This window comes from Oryctolagus cuniculus, chromosome 2 (genome assembly GCF_051225735.1).
Source record: "Oryctolagus cuniculus isolate XC-2025 breed Fujian yellow rabbit chromosome 2, ASM5122573v1, whole genome shotgun sequence".
In the NCBI taxonomy this organism is placed as follows: Eukaryota; Metazoa; Chordata; class Mammalia; order Lagomorpha; family Leporidae; genus Oryctolagus; species Oryctolagus cuniculus.
The window spans coordinates 4,061,648-4,088,378 of record NC_142868.1 but is presented as its reverse complement, the minus strand read 5'-3'; the positions used below and the strand labels follow the sequence as shown (position 1 = coordinate 4,088,378).

General features: G+C 60.8%; 1 protein-coding gene across 3 annotated transcripts in view; it reads left to right on the top strand.

The window, feature by feature from the left end:
- Positions 1-26,731, top strand: part of EVC (EvC ciliary complex subunit 1) — a 53,449-nt gene that overhangs the window by 8,508 nt on the left and 18,210 nt on the right. For 2 of the 3 annotated variants that reach the window (XM_089326925.1, XM_089326926.1), the window contains exons 1-8: positions 9,848-9,972; positions 11,547-11,645; positions 14,020-14,157; positions 15,976-16,134; positions 19,686-19,902; positions 20,426-20,574; positions 21,727-21,825; positions 24,505-24,717. In XM_089326925.1, coding sequence (XP_089183051.1) covers positions 9,922-9,972; positions 11,547-11,645; positions 14,020-14,157; positions 15,976-16,134; positions 19,686-19,902; positions 20,426-20,574; positions 21,727-21,825; positions 24,505-24,717 — 1,125 coding nt within the window. In that variant the 5' untranslated portion in view covers positions 9,848-9,921. Of the gene's footprint in view, positions 1-5,572; positions 5,657-7,501; positions 7,735-8,941; positions 9,027-9,847; positions 9,973-11,546; positions 11,646-14,019; positions 14,158-15,975; positions 16,135-19,685; positions 19,903-20,425; positions 20,575-21,726; positions 21,826-24,504; positions 24,718-26,731 lie in introns of those variants that run through there. The other variant, XM_070068037.2, reaches the window with a different exon arrangement.

The following is a 26,731-nucleotide window of genomic DNA, read 5'->3' as shown; positions in this document are numbered from 1 at the left end:
AGGACTGTGGTGCGTGGAGGACCCAGGCTCTTGCGTGACCTCTGTTTAATAACTAAGTCAGCCAGCGCCAAGCCGAATTCCAGAAGGCCCCAGGCGTGCTCCTGTGCCGCCGCGGTCTCCCTCCCGGTCCCAGGCAGGGGAAAGGCCCTCCAGGATGTGTTTGCCGTTGCCGGGAGGACTTGAGCTGTGCTGGCGAGGCCGGCACTCTGCTTTAACCAATTTTCTGAAGAACTGCATTTTGTCAGTGGGAGCAGCTTCACCCTATGGATGTGTGCTCCCTGCTGGTTTCTGCACAGTGGCGTTGCCCAGCCTGGGCGTGGCGGGGGACCAGCAGACCCTGGAGGGACCCCGACCTTGATCAATAAGGAGCATTTCAGGGGCCGGCGCTGTGGCTCATTTGGTTAATCCTCTACCTGCGGTGCCGACATCCCATATGCGCGACAGGTTCTGGTCCCGGTTGCTCCTCTTCCAGTCCAGCTCTCTGCTGTGGCCCGGGAAGACAGTGGAGGATGGCCCAAGTGCTTGGGCCCTGCACCCACATGGGAGACCAGGAGAAGCACTTGGCTCCTGGCTTCGGATCGGCGCAGCGCACCGGCTGTAGTGACCATTTCGGGGGTGAGCCAATGGAAGGAGGACCTTTCTCTCTGTCTCTCTCTCTCACTGTCTATAACTCTACCTGTCAAAAAAAAAAAAAAAAAAACCAAAAAGATTGGGCATAGTGTGTGGGGAGCAACTCGGACTAGACTAGGTTACTGGAATTAAGACTTATTCTATGCATCTGCTCTCCCACAATATGGCGCTGAGAGAAAGAGACCAAACAACCTCTACGCAGCTGCCTCATCAGTTTGACAAGCTGCAGGAGCTGATCCTGCTCCTGATTGGAGGAGAGCAGCGTGCTCGGCGTGTGGGCAGCAGAGTTGGGATTGGTGGAAGAGGACTATAAAGGAGGAGAGAGACAACATGCACCAGGGAAAACATCTGAAGGAACACCTGAGCAGCCCCCGAGAGAGCCGGCCGGCGGTGTGCCGCTCCCCCGCGGAAGTGGGGAAAGTGGCAGGGGGAACCGCCCCTCCATGGAGGTGGAGGGGTCGGCAGCCAACCCGTGAAGGACCAGCAGCAAACCCGGGAAGGGCCGAGCAGACAAAAGAACAGCGCAGGGTTTAGTGTCGTTCCTCCGCGAATGGGGGAGCGACAATAGTGCGAGATCTTTAAATAAATAAAAAATAAGGAGCATTTCAGAAAACGAGAAGCGGTGGGTCCTGTCCGGGCAGCAGAGCTCGCTCACCCCTCGATGCCGTGTGCCAAGTGTCCCCAAGCCTCTCAGGCCTGGCCCGGGCCATGACCGGGCTCTGGGCCTGCCCTCCTGGGCTTTGCCTTCTGCAGGTGGACGGGACGGAAGACGTTGGCACACAGGTGGAGCGTGGAGCCCCCGCCGGCCGGCTCTGTGCCCAGTGCACCTGCCCAGGCCGCCTGCTCCACGAGCCGCCCCCACAGGGCTCACGTAGACCCTGCAGTGAAACCCTCGTCTTGTCATCATGACGCTTCCACCCGAGTGGGTGCTCCCTGGGACGGGAGCTCCAGGAGGGCGGGGGCCGTGCCTCCTCTGATTTCTCACCCCCTTCTTTCTGGCCTTTCTTGTCACCTCTGTTTCTGAGGATGTTAAATGGCCTTTTCTGTTTTCACATCTTGTCCCTGGGCCGGGGACTGTATCTCCCGCGGAAAATTAGCCAGCCCGGTGTCCTGGGCCCATAGCCCATGCCATCTCAGAGCCTGAGCCCGGAAGGTCCCCGTCCTGAAGCTACCAATATTCTGACGTGGGATGCGGGCGTCTCAGGCAGTGGCTTAACCCACTGTGCCACAATGCCCATCCCTTGAAATCCCCTGTTTTATTTTATTTTATTTTTGACAGATAGAGTTAGTCTGTTAGATAGTGAGAGAGAGAGAGACAGAGAGAAAGGTCTTCCTTCCGTTGGTTCACTCCCCAGATGACCGCCACGGCCGGCCCTGCGCTGATCCGAAGGCAGGAGCCAGGTGCTTCTTCTGGTCTCCCATGGGGTGCAGGGCCCAAGGACTTGGGCCATCCTCCACTGCACTCCCGGGCCACAGCAGAGAGCTGGACTGGAAGAGGAGAAACCGGGGCAGAATCCGGTGCCCATATGGGATGCTGGCGCCCCAGGCGGAGGATTAGCCTAGTGATACGCAGTGCCGGCAAAATCCCCTGTGTTTAAATTTATTTATTTGCAAGGCAGAGAGACAGAGATCTCCCATCCACTTGTCCACTCCCCAAATGCCTGTAACAGCTGGGCGTGGCCAGGCCGGAGCTGGGAGCTGGGAGCTGAGGGTTCAATCTGTGTCTCCCACGCGGGTGGCAGGAACTTGAGCCGTCACTGCTGCCTCCCAGGACACAGAATTCTAACCGTTTTTTCCCTAGAACCCCATTTCCATTTTGCGCTGGGCCCCACGAATGATGCCAGTCCTGCCTTGAGCCTTACACCGTTCTTTGCTTTTGTGTCGCTTCAAAAACGTCTTGGGCAGAGGGTAGCTTGGGTCGTGGGCCCTGAGCAGCAGTTTCCCTCGGTCCCCTCAGGGCACAGAGAGACCTGTGTGGAGAATGAATTTGCGGGTGTTACACTGGGGCCTGGAGCTGTGGCGTGGCAGGTAAAGCCTCCGCCTGTGGTGCCAGCATCCCATATGGGCACTGGTTCTAGTCCCGACTGCTCCACTTCCAATCCGGCTCTCTGCTGTGGCCTGGGAAAGCAGTAGGAGATGCCCAAGTGCTTGGGGCCCTGCACCTGCATGGGAGACCCGGAAGAAGCTCCTGGCTTTGGATAGGCCCAGCTCCGGCTATTGCAACTGTTTAGGGAGTGAACCAATGGGTGGAAGACCTCTCTCCCTCTGTCTCTCCCTCTGTAGCTCTGCTTCTCAAATAAGTATTAAAAAAAAAAAAAAAAAAGCAGGTGTTAGCATCAGAGCCTTACTTTCCCTCCCTAAAGTGGGTGTGGTGATGAGAGTCCCGCCCCATGATGATCACGGGAGCAAATCTTCAAGTGGCTCACCCGCACGAGCAGGGCTCTGTACAGGGAACACCCAAGGCCGGGGCTCTGCATCCGAGAGATTTAGGAGGGTGTGCTTGGGGAGGTACGAAGGCCTTCTGTGTCACTTGAGGCCCTGAGCACCAGGAGGCCAAGCCCAGGGGCCGTCTCTGCTGAGCTCCCTTTGACCTGCACCACTCTTAGTCTTGTTAGTGGTGTCAGGTTGAAGGAGCCGGCATGGCATCAGCTACAGGCCGTGGACCCGGAGCCAGGATCTGGTGGCTGATGGCCATGTGACCCTGGCACCGACTCCCCGTTGGGAGCAGAGACAGCAGCCTGTGGCGCGTGGAGGAGGCCTTCTCCCCATTCTTACCTGCCACGCTGCCTCTGTGAGTATGGGTGGGGCAAGACCCCGGGCCTCACCCCACAGCTCCCTCCGGGCCTGCTCGCGAGGGCCTCGCTGTGACACTGCAGAAGTGCATTGGCCCCGTGTGGCTCAGTCCGGTGCTGGTCCAACTCCCCAGATGACAAGCAAACCCTAATCTCCGTGCACCCCACGCCAGGGTGTCTTGCTCGAGGTGCACTTAGCAGTGGGAACTCAGTCATCTTCAAGATGCAGTTGAAGACCTTGAAATAGACATGGATGCTGCGTTCCTGCCTCCACCTGTGCCGTGCCTGGCTCCCGCCTTCCCTGCCCGCTCACCTCCCACCACCTGCCGGCTGTCTCTTTGTTCAGCATGGGCTGTGCCAGGTGCGGGGGGACAGTGGGGCAGGCTGCGCGTGCGTCCATCCGGCTACAGTCAGGGAGGGCTCCTCGGGGAGGTGACGCCGAGCCGGGTTTCCCAGAGGCCCATCATTGCCTCTCTGAGTAGGCACCGATCCCTCGGCCTCCCCTCTGTCCCAGCTCTCAGTGGGTGCTCTGCTGGCCCCTGGGGGGGGGCAGCTAGGTTTGCCCAGCCACTCCATTTGGCCTGAGGCTCTAGACCAGAATCGCGTGTGAATGTGGCTGCATGCGTGTACACCGTGGCGATGCCAAAGCTGGTTTGGTTTTTTAATTACATTTTAAAAAATTGACTGGCCCAGAAGATTTGTGCGTGTCTCTGGGGTCCGGTGTGATAACCAGTAGCTGTGTACAGTGATCAAATCGGGGTGATCGGCAATCCCAACTCTGCAAGCGTCGGTCATCTCTTCTAGTTCTTGTGACGTAAGTGATAAGGTGTGGTGGCTGCAGCTGCCCCAAGCTGCCCCACGCTAGGACTAATTCCTCCTGTCTTCAATGATTTCCTGTTTGTTTTGCCACTTAGAGACCTCATAACTCTCTCCGGAGACTGGTAATTGTGTTCATGCTGTCAAAGCCTTCTTTCTTCCAAAGCTGAAGAGAGAATTCAATGTAGAATGCACCATTCTCTTTTAATAGCATTTGTCTAGCTATCAATTAACAGCCCAACTATCCATCCAACCATCCACCCACCCACCCATCCACCCACCATCCGTCCATTATCCATCCATCCATCCATCCACCTGTCTATCTCTCCATCATCCATCCAGCTACCCACCCATCCCTCCATCCACCAAGCAGCTACCCATCCATCCACCTGTCTATCCGTCCATCATCCATCCATCCACCCAGCTACCCATCCATCCACCTGTCGCTCCCCCATCTCGCGGAGGAACGACACTAGACCCTGCGCTGTTCTTTTGTCTGCTCAGCACTTCCCGGGTTTGCTGCTGGTCCTTCCCAGGTTGGCTGCCGACCCCTCCATCTCCGCTTTCCCCGCTTCCGCGGAGGAGCAGCACACCGCCGGCCGGCTCTCTCGGGGGCTGCTCAGATGTTCCTCAGGTGTTCCTGGTGCATGTTGTCTCTCTCCTCCTTTATAGTGCTCTTCCACCAATCCCAACTCTGCTACCCACACACCGAGTACGCTGCTCTCCTCCAATCAGGAGCAGGATCAGCTCCTGCAGCTTATCAGTCTGATGAGGCAGCTGCGTGGAGGTTGTTTGGTCTCTCTCTCAGCACCATATTGTGGGAGAGCAGATGCATAGAATAAGTCTTAATTCCAGTAACTTAGTCTAGTCTCAGTTGCTCCCTACATCCACCTGTCTATCCATCCATCATCCATCCACCCACCCATCTATCTATGCATTCATCCATCTGTCTATCTGTCCATCATCCATCCACCCAGCCACCTACCCATCCATCCACCTGTCTATCTCTCCATCATCCATCCAGCTACCCACCCATCCCTCCATCCACCCACCTACCCATCCATCCACCTGTCTATCCGTCCATCATCCATCCATCCACCCATCTATCTATGCATTCATCCATCTGTCTATCTGTCCATCATCCCTCCATCCACCCAGCCAGCTACCCATCCATCCATGCTTCTACCGAGTGAGCCCTTACCTGGACTCCCTGTTCCCCTGTGGTCCCTTCCTGAGCCGGGGTGACCAATGGCGGGGACATTTTGGGGACTCTTGCACACGACCTCTCACTTCATGGAAAGCGTCTCAGGCCGTTGGTTCTCTCTCCTTCCCAGGAGTGCGAGCCATCTCTCAACAGCAACGTCACAGCCTTTGCGCTGAAGGCCAGAGTCGTCTACCCCATCAACCAGAAGTTCCGGGTGAGAATTCTGGGCCCCGAAGTGGAGACACAATGAATTCAGTCACGCAGCGGGGGTCGGGGTGCGAGCGGGGGATTGAGGGTGCAATTCTGGTCCTGTCCAAGGGTCTTAGGGCTATGGCAGGTCATTTTAACGGGGACCACTTTGCAGCTTTGCATTGTAGCAAACGCTTGGGCCAATCCGTTTTCTGACAGTGTTTGCAGGGACGGGGCCTGCCCTGGTATACCCAGGTTAGGACTTCCCACAGCTGCCTCTCTAGGTAGGGCAGCTTCCACCCTGCCCTTCCCACACGAATGAGGACACTGATGGCGACGTCACGGACGTCTGTGTTCTCGGAGCCCTGTGTGGACGCCAGCAGCCAGCGCACGCTGCGCCCTCGAGTGGGGCTGCCCGCGCCGGGCTTTGCAGCCTTGAGGTGTCCCTGTGGGGTAAATGGTGTTGGCTCTGCGCTACACAGAAGGAAGAGGGTAAAGATCTGGCCAGGCCACTGGTTGTGCATGCCACACCTGCAGCCAGGGGTCGCCTCCAGGCTGGGAGTTTTGCAGGGAGCTGTTCCCCGGGGCTCCAGAGAGTCGCGGCCTATGAGGTGCCCTGGGATAAGGATGTCAGGAAAACACTGCCCGCCCCCTGGTGGTCAGGAGGATGCACTCTGGAGGCGCTGACTTCATCCTAACTCCCTTCGCAGCCATCTCCTCTGTGGCTGTCTCCTGGCTCCTCTGTGCCTCAGTTTGTTCATATGGGAAATGGGCGTAATGGTCTCCAGAGTTACTTTTGAAGAGAGCCACACATATGGAAGGCTCTGAGAATTCCTGCACCAAACAGATGTCCCTTCTGGGTTAATGCAGCCTGTCCCAAGGTGCAGAGCTTCCCCAGGGCACCCTCGTGGGAGCAGTGCTGACTGACTGTAGCTCCTGCAACTGCTCCCCGGCGCCCACTCTGGGAACCTCGTCACCCACTGCTGAGCAGCCCAGTGGGTGGGTCCCGTGGGGGTCCTGGGCTCATGCACAGTCAGGAGCATCAGCCCCTCGCAGGAGGCGCCCTGGCCTGGGCGGGTCTACACGTGAGCTTGCAGGACCGCCTGGGACAGACCAGGCAAGGGAGAGCTCCTAGGGACTCGGGCTCTGGGCTCCGCGGCTGGAGACAGGGACGGTGTAGCCCAGCGGACAGTGTAGCCCAGCGGACGGTGTAGCCCAGCGGACAGCAGATGCGGTGTCTCGGATGGGGAACCGGGATCTGGTGGGCCCCAGAGTAAGAGGAGGCCCTCAGCCAGAGCCAGCCCGGTGCAGCTGGGTGAGTGCCTGGAGCTGCAGGGAGCTGACACGCGATGAGCTCTCTGGCTGTGCCGTGTGCTAGGCTAGGATGCAGGCGGCCATGGTGGGGTCCCTGGGGACCGGTTCCTTGATTAGGAGCTGGGAGCCTGCGGGAGGCGGTGTGGAGCCGAGGCGAAGGCCTGGGCAGGACTTGGGCGTCAGAGCAGGCGCTTTAGTGGATAGACCTGCCTGGGGATGGGGGGGGGGGGGGGCGGGCTGCAACGGCCAGGGCAGAGTTGGAGGCCGAGTGAGGGGCGCACGTGGGTGCTTGAGGAACAGAGCCAGGTCAGGAGCCTCTGGGTGGGAGCCTGGAGCGGAGAGGCTGCCCTCACGGGGACAGCTGAGCTGTGATTGGGTCCTGGGATGTGGCCGTGGCCGTGACCCCGGGGCAGAAGCCCTGTAGTGCACACTCAGAGGCCTGACCATCTGCTCCAGCCAGGCCAAGCCTCCCCGGGAGCCCCCTGGGTCTCAGGTCGACTTGCCCAACAGCCCCGGACCACTGCAGGCACTAACAGTGACGTCCCTCCTGCCGCAGCCCCTGGCCGACGGCTCCTCCAACCCGTCTCTGCACGAGAACTTGAAGCACGTGGTTCTGCCGCACCAGCCCCTGGAGGCCTCCCCTTCCAGCAGCCTGGCCAGCCTGAGCCAGGCCGAGAAGGACGACGGGAGCTCCTCGTCCAGCGTCCACTCGGCCGCCAGTGACGACAGGCTGCTCAGCCGCACCTTCCTCCGCGTGGACAGCTTCCCCGAGCTGCTGGCCTGCGAGAGGTGAGGGGGCGGCCGGTTCTCTCCGAGAGGCCCAGGGAGGGTTAGAGATTCAACCGCGGACACATGGCAGCCTAGTGCGGGATCCCAGATGTGTTTGTCACCGCCGTGTCAGCTGGCATTGCAGGGAGAGTTTGGGCTGATCTAGAGAGATGGGACAAGGGGCCCGCGCAGAGTGACGGGGGAGCCCTGGGCCTTGCATGGGAGCTGCCAGCACTACCTGAGTAGTGGGGGCAGAGGCAAAGCCCCCTGCAAGGGTTAATGAGATCCTGAACACCAGGACCAAGTCCCTGTTGCTCACTGCTGCCCCCTGTTGTCTGACGAGGGAATATTGGATTGTTCAGAAATCCATAAACCCTGAAGGTTGGGAGGTGGGGGCTCTGCTAGGCTGGGCCAGCTCTGGCAGTTTCTCACATTTCAACTTAGAGCATTTGTCAGTTTGGATGGGAGTGTGGTCATTTACGGCTCATACCGAAGACTTTGCTCATGCCCTGCCACTTGTCTACCTGCATAACCTCCACTTGATTTCTCCGAGCCTGTCTTTCCCAAGTCAGTTTCTTCATCTGAGAAATGGGCACGTGGCTGTCTCCCTTGCAGCAATGACGAGGGATTACTGAGGCGGTAGACGTGACCCGGGTCAGAGGAGGAGAAAGGACCTCCGTTTCTCTCGCCTTCCGTCCCAGGCTGCGGGGTCTTTGAAGCCATCTGCCCCCTTCTGGTCATCACTGGGTTTCAGACAGCTCACTGACTCCCTTCTTGAGGCCGCTAGGTGGGCGTCGGGGGCCTCGGCCTGCGTCAGGGCTGGCATCTCCAGCCCGGGTGCTCTGGGCGTTGTGGAGCAGGGATGCCGCATCCCAGACCTGAGATGCTTGGAGCCAGAAGCATTTGGGATTTCAGATTTTTTTGAATCTTGGAATTTTTACGTGTTATTATTTAAAATATTTTGGGGATGGGATCCAAGTCTAAACGCAAAATTCACTTAGGCTTCGAATGCACAGAGCCGGGAGATGACATCATCCGATGCCTTTAATTAAACTTTGTGGAGCAATGAGGTTGCGTGGTGTGGAATTTTCCACTTGTGGCAACAGCTTTGCCCTCCCAAAGCTTTAGTTTGGGAGCACTTTGAAGTTCCGGTGGCTCCACCCGTGACCCCCCCCTCAGCCCCCACTGCAAATATCCTGAACAACTTCTCTTCCTCTCGGCTTCTCAGTGTGGACGTCGACCTGTGTGTGTACAGACTTCACCTCCAGACGCTGCTGTGTGTGGACGCGGCTCTGCGACAGGAGGCACGCATGGTAGGTGGGGTGTGCTGCCGCCGTCCTCCCGTGAGCACGGCCACTGGGGGACGGGGCTGTGTGTCCGCCGAGTCCCACGCCCTCGAGAACCTGACATCAGTGAGAACGGGAGTGGGGGCTGAAGCAGCTCCCAGCCTCCTCTCCTAGGGGAGATGGGGAGAGAAGAGATTTTTTTTTGATAGGCAGAGTTAGAGAGAGAGAGAGAGAAAGGTCTTCCTTCCGTTGCTTCATCCCATAAATGGGCGCTGTGGCCGGCGCACTGCGCCGATCCAAAGCCAGGAGCCAGGTGCTTCCTCCTGGTCTCCCATGCGGGTGCAGGGCCCAAGGACCTGGGCCATCCTCCACTGCACTCACGGGCCACAGCAGAGAGCTGGACTGGAAGAGGAGCAACCGGGACAGAATCCGGCACCCCGACCAGGACTAGAACCCGGTGTGCCGGCACCGCAGGCAGAGGATTAGCCGGGTGAGCCACGGCGCCGGCCGAGAGAAGAGATTTAAGGGGGACGTATTCTAAAGGGTTGGCCATCGTGCTGGCGGGGTGCAGAAGCACTCTCTTCATGGAGGTGTGCCATCTGTCTGGGAGCCGTACATGGGGAGTCCCTTGGGGCTTGCCCCGACCCAGGGATCTGGTGCACAGTTAACCCCGCCCCACAGATGAGGACCGCAAGGCACACGGGAGGGCCGTGCCCAGAGTCACAGGGCTGCAGACATGGAGCTGGGAGAGGAAGTTCAGTGCTTCCCTCGGGCCACTGCTCCCCGCTTTGGGCAAGGAGGAACCCCAGCAGGGACGTTACGCAGCAAGGTTCCTGCCCGCAGGTGCACCTGCTCCCTGGTGGTTCAGCCCTGGCTGGAGCCACGGGAAGCCCAGAGGAGCTGGCCCTGCAGCCGAGGCCTGATGCCTGATCACCCGACCCAGGAACGACGCAGCTGTCACCGTGGGAGCGGGGTACGCGGGTTGTGGAGACAGTCCCGGCAGGAGAGGGCCCTTCTTGACCCGAACGGTGTCTCATCTGTGCAGCTGGAGCTGTGCTAGGTGGCCTGGCTTACCTCTGTCCCTCTGAGTCCACGAGGAAGCAGCTCCACCTTGCATTTTTGGGGACTTGGGGATCCCCGCACCGAGGGGCACCTCACAAATATGAGTTGAGTAGGCGGCGCCGCGGCTCACTCGGCTAATCCTCCGCCTTCTGGCTCTGGCACCCCAGGATCTAGTCCCGGTCGGGGCGCCGGATCCTGTCCTGGTTGCCCCTCTTCCAGGCCAGCTCTCTGCTGTGGCCCGGGAGTGCAGTGGAGGATGGCCCAGGTGCTTGGGCCCTGCACCCCATGGGAGACCAGGAGAAGCACCTGGCTCCTGCCATCGGATCAGCACGTTGCACCGGCCGCGGTGGCCATTGGAGGGTGAACCAACAGCAAAAGGAAGACCTTTCTCTCTGTCTCTCTGTCCACTCTGCCTGTCAAAAAAATAAAAAATAAATAAAAATAAAAAAATAAAAATAAAAAAACAAATATGAGTAAGTGAATGAAGCAGAAATGGAACATTGTTCAGAAGCATCATGGAGTGCAGTCTGTGACAGGCCCCTCCCGTGATTGACAAGTCCAAGGTCATTCCCTTGACCAAGAGCTACAGGTGCTCCGACAAGTTCGTAGGAAAATGGAATTAAAGATCCGTTTGTTTTGATGTAAAAGCCTTTTAATCTATGTCTAGTTTTTTCCATTATATGCATTTACCGTGAACATTTAAAAATAGATCTTTTTTAAAAAAAATTGTTTGAAAGGCAGAGTTACAGAGAGAGAGAAAGAGAGGTCTTCCATCCTCTGGTTCACTCCCCAAATGGCCGCAATGGCCGGAGCTGGGCTGGTCTGAAGCCAGGAGCTTCTTCCCAATCTCCCACATGGGTTCAGGCGCCCGAGTAGTTGGGCAATCTTCTACTACTTTCCCGGATGCATTACCATGCTGTTGGATGGGAAGTGGAACAGCCGCAGCTGGGACTTGAACCAGTGCCCATATGAGATGCTGGCACCATACGTGGTGCCTTTACCCACTATACCACAGTACCAGTCCCTCCGTGAACTTTTCAAAGAACCCTCTAATGTTGGGGCCTCGCTGTGGCACAGCAGGTTAACGCCCTGGCCTGAAGCGCCAGCATCCCATAGCCACCGGTTTGAGACCCGGCTGTTCCACTTCCGATCCAGCTCCCTGCTGTGGCCTGGGAAGGCAGTGGAAGTTGGTCCAAGTGCTTGGGCCCCTGCACCCACGTGGGAGACCTGGAGGAAGCTCCTGGCTCCTGGCTTCAGATCAGTGCAGCCCTGGCCTTTGTGGCCAATTGCGGTGTGAACCATCGGATGAAAGACCTCTCTCTGCCTCTCCTCTCTCTGTGGAACTCTGACTTTCAAATAAATAAATCTTTAAAAAAAAAAAAAAAAAGAACCCTCTGATGTGGGGGGGGGGCACACGGGAGGGAAGTGGGGAGGGGACACCACTGCTGAACCTTTCTCTTCCCATCTTTCCTCCTCTGGCCCCAGATGTTTATGCAGATTTTTAAAATGTGTCTCCTTGACTTCCTTCCAAAAAAGAAGTCTGAGGATGAGCTGTACCAGCGGATTCTTTCAAAACAAGAAAACGTAAGTATTGCTTCAGCCCGCATTCCAAGCTCACTTCGAGATTAACTATTAGGATATGAAAGCATTGTTGGTTTCAGGCGTGAAAATGGTTTATCACAGAATAGACTCTCAAACACAATGCGATGACGCATGAGAGTGTGTGCAGATACAAAGACAACAGTGCGCATTGTGAAAATTTAGAAAAATGCTGATAACACAAATAAGAAGGCTGTTGGTCACAGTTAACAGCAGTGTTATTTTCTGCGTATTTGGGTATTTTTAAGGAGATAATTTGAGTATTGGTTGCAGAGCCTTGTACTTCTTTGTATTCCACTCCTGTCAGTCTCGTAGGAAGCTCCTTTCTTTCCCCTGCAGTAAGAAAGCGTTGGGGCTCGAACTCAGACAGGTGGAGGTTGGGCTCTTGTCTGTCTCCCCAGCCTGGCTTCTCGGTGCACTGCGGGAGTTCCCGTCCCGTGGGAGTGCAGAAAGGGTGAGAGATACGTGGGTGAAGCCCCAGCAGGGCGATGGACTGACTGAGAGAGCTGCCGTCCCCTCGTCTGCACAGCCGTCGCTGTCACGGCCGTCATCGCTGCCGCCATCCCCGTCGTCACATCACGTCACTGCCCGCATCGTGGTCCTCATCACAGCTGCCACCCCCTTCCCACAAGTCCTCCCCACCCTCACCGTCCTCCCCCTCAGCCTCCTTCCCGCCCCGCTGCCATCGTTGGCATCATCGTCATCATCTTCGTCATCGTCTCATTGACACCCTCACCACCGCGGCCACCACCCTACCCCCATCAGCCCCCAGCTCTGCCCCGCGCAGCTCTGTGGCTGCGGACCAGGTGCTGAGTGGCCCAGCGGCTCCGGTTCACTGAGACGGTCCAGCCAAGTGTCCCACGCGCGATTTCACTTAATGCTCCCAGCAACCTCAAGGCTTCCGGAAGGGTACAGGAAGCACTCAGAAGCGGCAGCTGCTTTTTTTTTTTTTTTTTTTTTTTTTTTTTTTTTTTTTTTGACAGGCAGAGTGGACAGTGAGAGAGAGAGACAGAGAGAAAGGTCTTCCTTTGCCGTTGGTTCACCCTCCAATGGCCGCCGCGGCCGGCGCGCTGCGGACGGCGCACCGCGCTGATCCGATGGCAGGAGCCAGGAGCCAGGTGCTTTTCCTGGTCTCCCATGGGGTGCAGGGCCCAAGCACCTGGGCCATCCTCCACTGCACTCCCGGGCCACAGCAGAGAGCTGGCCTGGAAGAGGGGCAACCGGGACAGAATCCGGCGCCCCTACCGGGACTAGAACCCGGTGTGCCGGCGCTGCTAGGCGGAGGATTAGCCTAGTGAGCTGCGGCGCCGGCCGGCAGCTGCTTTTTGGAAGGAAACAGTATGGTGCATGCGACTAGAGGGTGGGGAGACGCCCACAGAGTCAACCGGAAGACAGCGGAGAGGAGGTGTGGAACTGTCGCGTGTCGCTGACGCCGGCCAGCTTGGAGGAGGGGCACAGACACGCAGCAGTCATGGCTTCCTAACACGCCCGCCCAGGATTCGCTCCGTGGCCTCTCCCGCCACCCACAGAGCTGGGCCACCGCAAGCTTTCCCTGCCCAGGTCCTCCGGGCTGAAGCCGCCCCAGAGGAATGGCCACCTCGGAATGGTGCGTCCCGAACAGGAAGCGGCTGTGTCCACTTCCTGCTCTGGAACCCACAGTGACATCATACCACTCCCTCCCACGGGTGTAACGAGTAATCCCTCCCGGTGGAACCAGAGGGGGCGGCAGAAGCGTTCCTCCCAGCCCCTCGGGCCTCAGGCCTGCCCTGTGACGTAGTCATCGTTGTTAAGTGCTTTCTTTACAGGGGAATACAGAAGAGGGCATTATTGCTAAAGCTCTGAGTTTAGGAGAAAAGTGGGTTTCTGTCGTGGCACCTTACAGAGGGCAACACAGCAGCACTTCATCGCAGCCAGGGAGTGTTTTGTGATACTGTGGTAGAAAACGAGCACACTGATGTTTCTAGAATTTAAGACATCAGGTCGGTGCTGCGGCTCTCTAGGCTAATCCTCCGCCTGTGGCGCTGGCACCCCGGGTTCTAGTCCCGGTCGGGGCACCGGATTCTGTCCCGGTTGCCCCTCTTCCAGGCCAGCTCTCTGCTGTGGCCTGTGAGTGCAGTGGAGGATGGCCCAGGTCCTTGGGCCCTGCACCCCATGGGAAACCAGGAGAAGCACCTGGCTCCTGCCATTGGATCAGCGCAGTGCACCGGCCGCGGCGGCCATTGGAGGGTGAACCAATGGCAAAGGAAGACCTTTCTCTCTGTCTCTCTCTCTCTCACTGTCCACTCTGCCTGTCAAAAAAAAAAAAAAAAAGACGACATCAGAGATACAGTAGAGGTCTCTGCTTCCCCCCTCCCTCCAGGACTTGGAGGAACTGGAAAGGGAGCTGCAGGCCAGACTGTCCAGCACGGAGGCGCTGGGTGCGGGTGACTCCGACTACGTCGCCCTGGCAGAGGTGGAGAAGAAGGAGCGGGAATTCTCGGAGCAGCTGGTGCAGCACGTGCGTGAGGGGCCGTCCTGGGGGCGCTGGGGTTGGGAGGAAGAGATGACCCCGGGAGCGTGCTGACCCCGTGGCTCCCCCAGCTCCCGGGGGGCTGCCTGCAGGCAGGGAGCAGCTTCTGAGGCTGAGCTGCAGAGAAAGCGCAATCAGGGAGTCGAGGCTCGCAAAGGAAGGTTGTGCTTTCCAGTGTGCATTCCCCTCGTTTCAACTGGAGATGCGTTCTGTCCAGGCAAGGCCGAGCTCGCTCTCCCGCTCAGTGTCGCTGCTGTCCCGTGGGCTGCAGCAGCTGCTACCAGCTCCTCCGACCCTGGGTGTCACTCCCAAAAGCCCGGCTTTGAACTCCAGCGCCGTTGGCTTCTCGGGAGTGGCGGCTCTCTTGCCTTCTTCGTGTTGTGGCGTCTTAGGTGTTAAACACACATTCCCTCGGCACTCGCTCTCTGCCAGGCGTTGCGCTAGGCCCTGGGGATTGTAGAATGCATTTAGGCTCAGCCACACTTGAGAGTCACAGGTGTTAGAGACGTTGCTTTGGGAAGGCACCCCATCTTCTCCAGGGGGCTGTGGTCTTCCGGGAGAGGGCTCATAGCGGTCATACATTCTGCCTGGTACTGGTGCCCTCCCCAGGGGCATGGCCGTGGCCTGGGCTTGTACGGAGGGTGGAGAGAGGAGCAGGCTGGCGCCAAGCTTTGGGGATGAGCTGTCGACTCAGGGCAAGGAAGCAGAGAGGAACTGTGCGGGTCTCTGAGGGGCCGGAGGAGAGAGGTGCCAGGCAGTCAGGAGTGTTTGCGGAGCACGAGTGGGTGCCCTGGCTCCCTGGGACTGGAAGAGAAAAGGCAGGGCTGGCTGGACACAGAACCGCGTGTCTGGGCGTGCGGGGCCGTGGCTGGCCACCTGCGTTCTCTTGGGGAAGTTGGAGGTCGGCCGTGTGCTGGCTGAAGGTCAAGGTCATGTGCTGGGGAGACTGCAGATCCCTCGGGCCAGGTGGGGTGGGGGCCTCTGCCGTGAGACCCCTGGGACGGGAGGCCCAGCTGCCACGGGGGGGGCGGCTTTCTGGTGGGCTTGACGGGGAAAGAGCTCCATGTGTCCCGACAGCGTGTGACATGTCACAGCAGCGGCGTCAGCCTGGGCTCCTGGAGCACCCAACCCCTGCCCCTCCACACCCCGTCCCACAAGAAGAGATCATTCCAGCATTGAGACGATCCTAAGGGAGGGGCCTGAACCCAAATACGTGTGCACTTGGTATAAAAATAGAATGTTAAGGACGCACTTAGGTGCAAGGCAGGCTGGACCTTAGGGTTCCTGGCATCCTTGGCGGAGCTCTGCGGGGCTCTGATGTCTCAAACGAGCGCCCCAGATGCCTGAGCCCCCCGGGGATTCCCAGTTCTGCTTCTGACACCCTAGGGGGAGGGAAAAGAATTCCAGCGAACTTCTGACGTGGTCGGCATCCTTCTGCCGTCTTGCTCTTTTAAGACAACAGCGGCTAGTTCAGTTCGAGCTTTTGTTGCCACCAGGAGCTCCCGGCTGCCTCCCATGAGCACCCGCGTTGCCATCACAACCCGTTTAAGGGTCTTTAAGCCGGTGGGGGGGAGCCCACTGCTGCCGCACACCTGCTGAGAAGCCGTCCTAGGCTGGCTCGGCATCTCGAGGCCCGAGGAGGAAGCTCCCCGCGGATGGCGATCCTGGCTGAGATAAAGCGGCTGGGACCACGCGCCCGCTCCGCTCCTCTGTCTGCCATCAGGAGGGAACTGTAGCTCCCGGCTCGCAGCGCGTGGCCTTCTGGAATCACGCGGCTCCCCTGTCGTTTCTCGCGCTCGCCCACAGATGGAAGCTTTCTGGAAGCAGGTGGAGAACATCCAGCACACCCTCGTGGACCAGTTCAAGTGCTCCAGCTCCAGAGCCCGGCAGCTCGTGGCGACTCTCACGGGAAGAATGGCTGAGGCTGAGGCGCTGCTGCGCCAGTCCCAGGACTGGCAGGCCCTGGTAGTGCCGGGGGCGGGGGCGGGGGCGGGGGCGTGGCGATGTGGGGGCTGCAGAAGTGGCTTCCCGAGGCCTGCGGCACCTGAGGGGTCGTCCATCGGTGCTGTAGATGAGGTTAGAGCCCCTGAAGAAGAGCAGCCATCCACCCTTCCAGCTGTCCACCACCCACCCACCCACTCACCCTTCCACCCTTCCCTCCACCCATCCACCCTCCCATCCACCCACCCATCCACCCTCCCATCCCTCCACCCACCCATCCCTCCACCCATCCACCACCCACCCACCCACTCACCCTTCCAGCTGTCCACCCTCTATCCACCCACCCACCCACTCACCCTTCCAGCTGTCCACCACCCACCCACCCACTCACCCTTCCAACTACCCACCCTCTATCCACCCACACATCATCCCTCCATCCACTCATCCCTCCATCCACCCACACATCCTTTCATCCAGCTATCCATCCATCCGTCCATCCACCTCTCCACCCATCCAACTATCCACCTCTCCACCCATCCAACTATCCACCCACCCATCCTCCCTCCACCCACCCATCCACCCACCCATCCACCCACCCATCCACCCACCCATCCCTCCACCCACCCATCCACCCACCCATCCACCCTCCCATCCCTCCACCCACCCATCCACCCACCCATCCACCCTCCCATCCCTCCACCCACCCATCCACCCACCCATCCACCCTCCCATCCCTCCACCCACCCATCCACCCTCCCATCCCTCCACCTACTCATCCACCCACCCATCCAACTATCCACCCATCCACCCTACCATCCCTCCATCCACTCATCCACCCACCCATCCACCCACCCACTCATCCACCCTCCCATCCCTCCATCCACCCATCCATCCATCCATCCACCCACCTCTCCACCCATCCAACTATCCATCAATCTACCCACCCACCCATCCATCCCTCTATCCACCCATCCAACTCTCCACCCATCCACCCCTCTATCTACCCACCCACCCATCCACCCACCCATCCCTCCACCCACTCATCCACCCACCCATATCCCACCCATCTGTCCCTTTCTCCACCACCCATCCATCCCTCCGTTAAGTGCAGGTGGTGCAGTGCATGGGTCTGTGCAGCACAGCGCTGGTTCTCAAATCCGACGTCACACAGCGACGGTCTGGCAGGGGCCGATGCTCGGGTCCCAGGCGCTCCCTACTGCAGACATCCTGGCTGAGTCAGGCCGGAGAGCTCCAGGCGCTGGGGTTTGCAGGGCTCCCGACGATGGCCTGAGCTGCCGGGGTGCTGCCCGGCAGTGTAGGTAGAGCATCGGTCTGCTCACCTGTGTGCCCTGAGTCCAGGCCTCACCCCCCCCCCCCAGAGGCTCCCCCCCGACTGGTGTGGAGCAGAGGCCCTGGCAGCGCAGGCTTTCACAATCCTCACATGATTCTGATTCTGTGAGGCTGGGGCTGCCAACCTGGGCTGGAGAACTCTGCAAACCCAGCCTCAGACCTGGGCTTGGCCGCTGGGAGCTGGGTGATCTTCAACGTGTTGCTTAACCCCTCTGAGCTGCTGTCACCCAATTTATACAGCAGGGGGCCTCGGAGCTGCCACAGACAGGCCACGTGCAGGTGCAGAGTGACCCGTGGTGTCCTGGTCCCGTGTGGTTTCTCCGTGAGGCTGCGGGCTCAGCCTGTGCGTGCACAGCCACTGGCCCAGGCCCAGGAAGTGTGCCTCCGACGGCACACTGCCCCATTGCCCCATCCTCTGAGCCCGGTGAGGTCCATTCCTGACCTGTGTGCCAGCCCAGGTGGTGCCACACCCCAGAACTCTGCAGCGGCCCCACCTGCCCTCAGCTCAGACACTTGGGGGCGCCGAGCCCCCCAGCACCTGCACTGCCCCCCCTCCATGCCCCTCATGGAGGAAACCTGGGCTCCCACATCTTACTGGGCACATTTCTTAACCTCTCTGGGGCTCGGTTTCATCATCTGGGAAATGGGGACCCCATAGCGCCCATGATCCCATGGCGTAGAGAGCGGACATGAACCAGTCACTGCAATGCCGGTGGGGGGCGGGGGGGGATTGGCCCTGCCTGTGTCTGGTTGGCAAAAAGGAGTGACAGAAAAACCACGAGCAGCCGGACCTGGAGGGCGTCACGTAGCCTCCCGGAGGAGCCCTATGAGGGACCCAGCCACCATCACATTCAGTCTAGAGACAAGGGGGAGGAAGGGGCGCTCAGGGAGGTGGGGCTGGCCTGGACGGCGGGAAGACCTGGACGTCGATGGCGCACAGGCTACCCTGGCTGTTCTCAAAGCTTCCCCTTTCAGCCCTCACGTGTGTGGCTGGGGCCGGGTGAGGGTGGAGCCACATTTGTGCCTGCCCAGGTTCTACTAGGGGACTCCTGGGCTCTCTGCAAGCAGCCGCCCCTCCCCCATCCGTCTGCCCGTGCTCCTGGGTCCGACCCTGTCGCTCTTGGAACATAACGGGCCGCCTGTGTTGTCACCGCGGAGCCGGGGGCTCGCCCTGGAATCTAAACACCCACACCTTAGGGGGCCGCCTCCCCAGGCCCTTGGCCTGTGCCCTTCCCCCACCAGCACTTGGCCTGCGCCTCTGCTTATCCGCTTGCGCCCTCTAGCGGTCCGAGGCTGCTGACCACTGCCGCCTCGTTGAATTGGAGGACAGGAGAGCAAGGGGCCAGCGTGCAGAATGGACCCTGGCGTTCTCGTCTTGGGGGACGGTCCTCCTTGCCCGGTCACGTTTGCTAGGACACAGACAAGCACAGCACAGTAGACAGGGAGACCCGGCGACTCGGCCTGGCCCCGTCTTCAGGGGCTCTGTCCAGCCTGGGCAGATCCCTTGAAACAAGCTTAGGGGTGGGGCCCTGGGGTGCGGAAGATCAGGGGACCACAGAGCCTGGGCACTTGAGCAAGCCCTGGCCAGGCAGGGTGAACCAGCCGGAGGCACCGTCAGCACAGGCCTGGTGCAGCCAGGAGCAGGCTGCTGGGGGGGCTCAGGAGCTCGGGCTGGATCTGCAGGCAACAGTGGAAGGCCTGGGGCCAAGTCCATGTCCCAGAAAGGGCCTCTGGCCTGCGATGCGGGGGAGCCGTGGAAGGTGGGGAGAGCAGGGACGGCTGTGGTTGTGGCCTGGGACGGAGGGGACCCCGAGCTGAGCTTGGGCAGCTGTGGGCCCCAGGCAAGGTCAGGTTCAGACTGGGGGGGGGGGGCGCCGGCGGCCCTGCTGACGCTAGGCCCTTTGCTGCTCTGAGACGCACGGGACCCGCGCCTGCCTCTGGCCCACACGTCCTGGGCAGTCTGTCCCTGAAGTGACCACATGGGCAGGGAGGAGCCTGGGGCGGGGCGGAGGGAGGGTGCCAGCATTCCCTGAGGACCTGGGTATTCCCGGGGGCTGCTTTGATTGGAGGGGGCGGGCTCTCCTCCATCCCGTGCTACGTGGGGTTCCTTCCCATGGGAGGGGCCCCTCCTCCAGGGAGCACTCCCCGGGGGCCAAGCGCCACACGGGTGCTGTCTGAGCTCTCGCCTCCTCCAGAGGCCAGCGCCCCTGTGTCTCTCCTCCCAGGACGCCGTGGAGAGGACCATGGGACGGGCGCACCTGGCCAAAGCTGTGGAGGCCCTGCGGCTGCAGGTGCGGGAAGAGACCAGGTGCCGCCTGGCTGCCATCTCCCACGGCCTGGAGCTGCTGAGCGCCGAGGGGAAGCTGTCCGCACGCCAGAGGGAGGAGCTGCTGACCCAGCAGCACAAGGCCTTCTGGGAGGAGGCAGAGAGCTTCAGCAGGCGTGAGCTGGGGGCCGCCCCAACCAGTGTCGGGAGGAGGGGCAGTCATTCACCGGCCTTCTCTACGCAGAGCTGAGGGGAGGCCAAGGTCGCCTGCTCCACGCAGGCCGCTGTGATGCAGGCTGACGGACCAGCGTCTTGCAGCAGGCGGGGCTGGGAGGGGTGGGGGTGGGTCTCACGTCAGGAATGAGCCAGAAACTCTCAGAGGCAAGCCACAGCGCTCGGCTGCACCCCGTGGTCCTGCGCGAGAGACACGGGGCTCTGCTCAGCTGCGTGGTGAGCGGGGCAGCTCAGGGTCCACCTGCGGAGAGGCCAGCCCCAGAGACGGAGCTCTGCTGTTTCCTGGGAGTGGGCAGGGTAGTGCTGAAGACAGAGGGTGTCAGACCCCAGAAGAAGTTAGAGGCCCCGGCGTGTTCCTGTGCAGCCGGCAGCAGCTGCCTCGCCCCCTGGGCAGGAGACATGGGCTGGCCCCAGGAGGGCCCTGCCGGGGGTCACCTGCTGTCCTGTGGCTTTTCTCCATCACAGAGTTCGTCCAGCAAGGCAAAGACCTGGCCAAGGCGTCTCTGGCTCAGCAGGCAGAGAGGATGGCACGGCTCACGCTGGGTCAGGAGGAGGAGCGCAGAGGCTTCCTGGCCGAGGCCCAGCCGACCACCAGCCCGGAGGACTTCCTCAAGGTGACCCCCACAGCCCAGACCGGGGCACATGCAGGCCGAGCTGAGTGGGCGCCGGTCCCCGTTAACCATGCACGGGAAGCTTCGGCACCTGCCAGACACAAGGCTGGCTCCTGGCTCCCCCCAACCCGGGTCCCCAGTCCTTGTCTGTGAACCGCTGATGGGAGCTGCACTGCCTGGCCAGGCTGCAGAGGGGGCGGGGGAGGGTCTGGACAGAGGGCGTGGCCGATGCATGCAGAAGTGCCAGGTGTGTCCAGGGGGCGAGCATGTCCCACGTGTGTGGCACATTCACTTCCTGGGCGCCAGTCCAGGAAGAGTGGGGCAGGAACAGGGAGGTGGCCAGCCTAGCAAATGCCCTTGGTCTTGCCTGGGACCAGGGCAAGCAACTCACAGAGGCAGGGGAGGGGGAGGGGTGGGAAGTGGCGCCACCTTCTGGAGGGAAAGGGAATCCGCCACGCCCCTGGGAGGCCCTCAGCAGGTGTCCAGGGGAAACAGGACTAAGGCAGGAGAGGTTGAATGAATGAGCAAGTGAATGAATGAATGACAGTGCAGGAACAAGTGAATGAACCCGAACTCCTGCCGGCCCCTGGCCCCGCACTTCTGTGCCCTCCCACCTCCGCCTGTGCTGCCCCAGAGGCTGCTGGGTCCCTGCCCGTCTGTCTGTGCTGCTGGAGCTGCCTGGTGCTCCCTGTCTCCCCCACCCCCAGAAATCCCCAATCTTCACGACGCGGCTGGGACACGCACCCCAGCCAGGAAACCTTCCTTTCTGCCTCTGCTGGCCGCTCAGGCCGGGGCCCAGGCCTGTGGGCAGGGCGGGGGCCGCTGGTCATTGGCCCCCATCTGCACGGCCCCTGCCACACTCGGGGGTGGCTTGGCCAGTCCTGGGCCATGGCCTCCAGCAGCGCAAGTCAGAGGGCGGCGCCCAGTGGCCAGGACTGGGGGTACAGTGGCCTGGCCCGGGTTTTCCTGGGACTTGGGTGCCATGGTCCCGGCCTCGGCCATGGTTTGCAAGCTGTGGAAGCCACGTGGCACCCGTGCCTCGGTTTCTCTGTATGTCAGGGCTGGACGATTTCCCGTTGGGAGGCAGGAGTCGGCGGGGAGGGGCTCCTGGGAGGAAGTGGGTTTTTCTGCTCCCTCAGCTGTGTGTTCTCGCAGGCTTTCCACGAGGTCCTGCAGAGGCAGAGGCTGGCGCGCAGCGAGCTGGAGGAGGAGGAGGAGGTGAGAGCCGCCGAGGCCGTGGCCCTCCTCTGCCAGGTGCGTGGCCTCGGCCGGGACCGGCGCAGCGTGCGGGGGGGGGGGGGGGGGGCAGGTGGACAGGGAGTCCCAGGCACAGGCAGGGGGTGAGGAGGTCCTCGGGACGGGCACCGCGAGGCTTGGGCCGTGTCCCCATTCACTGGCATCAGCGGGCTGCCATGGCAAACAGACAACCAGGGCCCCAAACAACAGGCGCCATTTTCCTGGTTCTGGGGCCAGAAGGCCGAGCCGAGGGCTGGCCTGGTCAGGTTCTGATCGGCAGAGAACGCAAAGGCGGCTCCTGTGCCCCCTGTCAGGAGGGTCCGTGGGGGGGAGTGGGGAGTGGGACCTGCTGGTGTCTCTGTCGCTGGAGGGAGGATGTGGCGATGCTGGGGTCAGGGGCACAGCGGAGGGGCCATGCACTTCTGTGCACCTGCACGTGGCGCTTTGGATTTTTCTAAGAGGCAGAGAGACAGCCAGCAGAGCTCCCATCTGCTATTCTAGTCCCCAAATGCCCGCAGTGGCCGGGCCGGGGCTGGGCAAGGCTGAAGCTGAGAGCCAGGAGCTCCATCCAGGACTCCCACATGGGTGGCAGGGGCCCAAGCACACGAACCGTCACCGCGGCCCCCTAGGACCTGCGTTAAGAGGAAGTGCAGTGGAGAGCGGGAGCTGGGGGTCTGGCTTCTCTGAGATGGGTCGGGGGCGTCTTAACTGCCGGGCCAGATGCCTGCCCTGTGTGACTTCAGGGACGTGGTCCAGGCCCTGGGGCGGCTCGCCAGAAGTGGCCCGCAGGTGCCGTCTCAGATCCGAGGGTCCAGGCAATGCGGTTTGCCTGCACTGAGCAATCCTTGCCTCTGGCTGTTGCAAACTCGGCTTCTCCAAGGTCAGGGTCAGGATGCTATGCTGCCGATGGCTGTGCTGGCTGTGCCTGCCTGGCTGGGCGTCCTCGGACCACAGCCTGAGCCACTCCCAGCTGCAGGCTCCCCATCTGTGGAAGCCAGGGAGGGGACGGTGGGAGGGGCGGAGGGCAGGGGATGTGGTCCCGAGCAGCCTGCCTACAATGTTGCATTCAGGGCTGGGCAGTGCGTGTGTTGTGTTGTGCGAGGATCCCTAGGTCGGGGTGCACTGAACAGACTTCAGGGGCCGAGGAGGAAGCCCAGGCCTGGCGGGGACGTCGCACTGTCCCTGGAAAGTGAGCGTGGGGGCGTGGAGGAGGCTGGCACTCTTGGGCGCTGGGAGGAAGCACCGGGAGTGGGGTCCCTTTGGAGGGTCAGCTCCCAGGCTCCTGCTCCGTGAAGGCAGAGTGCAGACTTTCTAAGACGGCTCTTAAGTGAGTTCATCCGTGTAGACCACAGAGAAGTCTCGGGTGCGTGGGGGGCGCTCAGGATGTGTGGTCACTGCCCGCGCCCTCCTGGGCTGCCAGAGAGCGGGCGAGGTGCTGCACAGGTGTTTAACTTGTCATTAGCTACTGGTCAGGTGCTGGGCGTGACTTAGAGAAATGCAACTTTAAAAAAACGTCTGGGGCGGAGCCGCAGAGTGCTGAGGGCAGGGCCCATGGGTGGGTTTGTAGCAGCCGGGCAGGGAAGGAGGGTCCTCCAGGTGGCTGGGGCTGGGATTGAAGAGAGCTCAGACATGCGAGAGAACTCACCCAAGCATGGCAGGTGTGTGTGATGGGGGAGAAGAGAGACCAGGGGAAGAATCAGGACCCAGGGAGCCAGGGCAGCAGGCGGGTCAGGAGCTTGCCCGGGGGTGGGGTCTCAGAGGGCTCCAAGGCAGCTGGCGTACCCTGAAACTGTGTGTGCATGTATGTGTGTGTCGTGCGTGTGCGCGTGTGTGTATGTGCATGTAGGTGTATATGTGTCTCTGCACGTGTGCTGTGATTGCATATGTGTGTCATGCGTGTGTGCGTGTGTGTATGTGCATGTAGGTGTGTATGTGTCTCTGTGTGCACGTGTGCTGTGATTGCATGTGCGTGTGTCATGCGTGTGCACACGTGTGTGTGCATGTAGGTGTACAAGTGTCTCTGGGTGCATGTGTGCTGTGATTGCATATGCGTGTGTCATGCATGTGCGCACGTGTGTGTGCATGTAGGTGTGTATGTGTCTCTGTGTGCACGTGTGCTGTGATTGCATATGCGTGTGTCATGCATGTGCGCACGTGTGTGTATGTGCATGTAGGTGTATAAGTGTCTCTGGGTGCACGTGTGCTGTGATTGCATATGCGTGTGTCATGTGTGTGCGCATGTGTGTATGTGCATGTAGGTGTATATGTGTCTGTGTGCACGTGTGCTGTGATTGCATATGTGTGTGTCATGCGTGTACGCACGTGTGTGTGCGTGTAGGTGTATCTGTGTCTCTGTGTGCATGTGTGTCAGTGGATGCATGCACGTGTGCTGTGTATGCACATGGGTGTGTCTGAGGCTAGTGCTTGTGTGTTACACATGGGTGTGTCTGTATCGGTGCATGTTTGTGTGTGCACACGTGGGTGCCATTGAGGTGTGTGCGTGTGAGTGCCTACACGTGTGTATGTGTGCAGATGTGTTTCTGTGTGTGGGTGCGTGCCTCGGGGTGTGTGTGTGCGCACATGTGTGTTGTGTGTGTTCCGCCTCCGGATCCACGGTGCCCTGCGGGCGGCGAGCGCGGGAGAAGCGGGAAGGGCCGCGGGGCGGACGCGGGCCTGACCGGTGGCTCTCGGCCGCAGGAGCTGTTCCGCCGCACGGTGCGCACCTTCCAGCAGCTGGCGGACGCGCTGTTCCTGCAGACGCTGCCCCGGCAGGCGGGGCTGCCGGGCGCCGAGTGCGAGAGCTTGCGGCAGGAGGTGCAGGCCAGCGCGGCGCGGCAGCTGGGAAAGTCCGACCGCTTCCGGAAGCAGCAGTGGCGCCTCTTCCAGGAGCTGCTGGAGCAGGACGAACAGGTGCGGGGATCTCGGGGGCGGGGCTGCGGCGGCGCGGGGGCGTGGCCTCGGCGGGCGGGGCTGCACGCGCTCCCGAATCTGTCTGGGAGAGTGCATTTGGAGATTAGAACCTGGTAGTAAAGCCACAGGTCCAATGAGGGCCCCCAAGGGTGTCCGTCCCTTAACCCCCAGAGCCTGTACGTGTGCAGCTGTACGTGACACAAGGGACTGGGCCATGTGACTCAGGGGAGGGTCCTGAGCTGGGGGTGTTAGCCCGATGTCATCATGGGGCCTTTCATGGAGGCGGTGGGGCCGGAAGGAGAGGCAGTGACAGAAGCAGAGGCTGCAGCGGCACAGCCTGGGGCCAGGACACCCGGGGCTTCCAGAAGCGGGGGGTCGTAGGGATCCCCGCCCACACCCACTGTCAGCGGGCTTCCGGCCTCTGGTACTGCGGGAAAATCGGAGTTGTTTCAAGCCACAGAGCCTGCGGCGAGGACTTGGGGCAGCTTCGTGCCATGTGCAGCAACTTGACGTTCTGAGACATGGACAGCAATGAGAGAGAAGGACCCTGCCCGTGCAGCAGACAACAGAGCACGCACGTTTTCCTTTCTCAGCCTTCTGCATGCACCCAGGGGGCTAAAACGCAGCGTGTGCGGTAACCGGAGTCCCCTGGTGCCTGGAAGACGCCGTGCTGGCCGGTGACAGGCTGCTCCCTGCAGACGGCTGCTTGTTCCAATACCACAGCCAGTTCTTGGGAGAGGCACCTTCCTTGCCCGTGCTCCCAAGTCCCGCCCGTGACTTCCGGGAAGTGCACCTGCATGAGAACAGAGGTTGCCTGCTGGGGCAGAGGCGGTGGGCACAGCCCGAGTCCCCAGGGGCCGTCTCCCAGGCCTGGGCCGCCCACCCACGTCGCAGAGACCACTAGCCGAGGTCCGTGAAGCGATTCCGCAGAGCTGTGGAAGAAAATAGGACCGCGTTAGGCAAGTGCAGCCACAGGGCGGCTACGGAGTGAGCAGACCCTGACTCGGGCCGTCCTGCCGGCTGCACCACACTGCCGTGCCGCAGGCCACGTGTGAGCCCCTGCACTTGGCGACAACCCTGATCTTCCTACTCCCGGCCCCGTGTTCGAGACCCGGTGGCTGCGGTACAGGGAGGGCTCGGGAGGATGCGGCTTCGGAAATCATCACAGGGCAGCGGCCTGGGCCTGGTATTTGTCCCAGGAATCTGCATGAAACCCAGTCCATCCGATTCATACTGAGTCCTGGCCCCAGCCCAGTGAATCCATAGCTTAGGGGGAGGGGGAAGCTGGCTGGGGTCCTGGGCAGCTCTGCAGGTGACGTCCTATGCCTCTGACACGGGCTCCCGAGGGTCCCCGGGAGCTCTGTGGGATGTAGGTTTGAGCTGCACGAGTGGCTGGGTGACTTCAGCTGGGAGCCGACTCCCACGGTTCTGTGATTTCCACGGCTTCGTCCTGGTCTCCAAACCCCAGCTTCCGTGTGAAGACTCAGGCTCCGGACACTCCCAGCAGCCCCTGCGGGAGGCTGCCGGTTTGTGCCTTTTCCGCACCGTCCGCTTTCTCATTCCTGGGGCCGACCAAATCCAGAGGTTCATTTCCGATGCAAGAGCCAGCACTGGCCGAGAACTCTGCGCTGGGAGTCTGAGGTCGCTCGGGCAGCAGCACTCTGGGCGTGGCTCGGGTTTGCTGGCCCTGGACTCGCTGTGGGAGCGGACGATTGTGCAGCTTCGCATTCCGAAGGCCAGCGGTGGTGGTGACCTCGTCAGCTGGTTGAACAGGTGTCGGGACGCGTCTGACTGCCCGAGTTACCCCCAGAGGCCACCTTCTCTCCCACTGCCGTCTCCGTCTCTCCCCTCCCCGCCGATGAACAACGTGAGGAGTGAACTTTAGTGCTTTCAGTAAGCATCAGTCTTGGGAAGCAAAAGCCACGGAGGGCGAGGAGCAGCCCCAGAGGGTGAATGTCTTTCCCCCGCTGTTCCCATCCCCAAAAGCCCAGGTCGCTTTGTATCCCGATGCTCA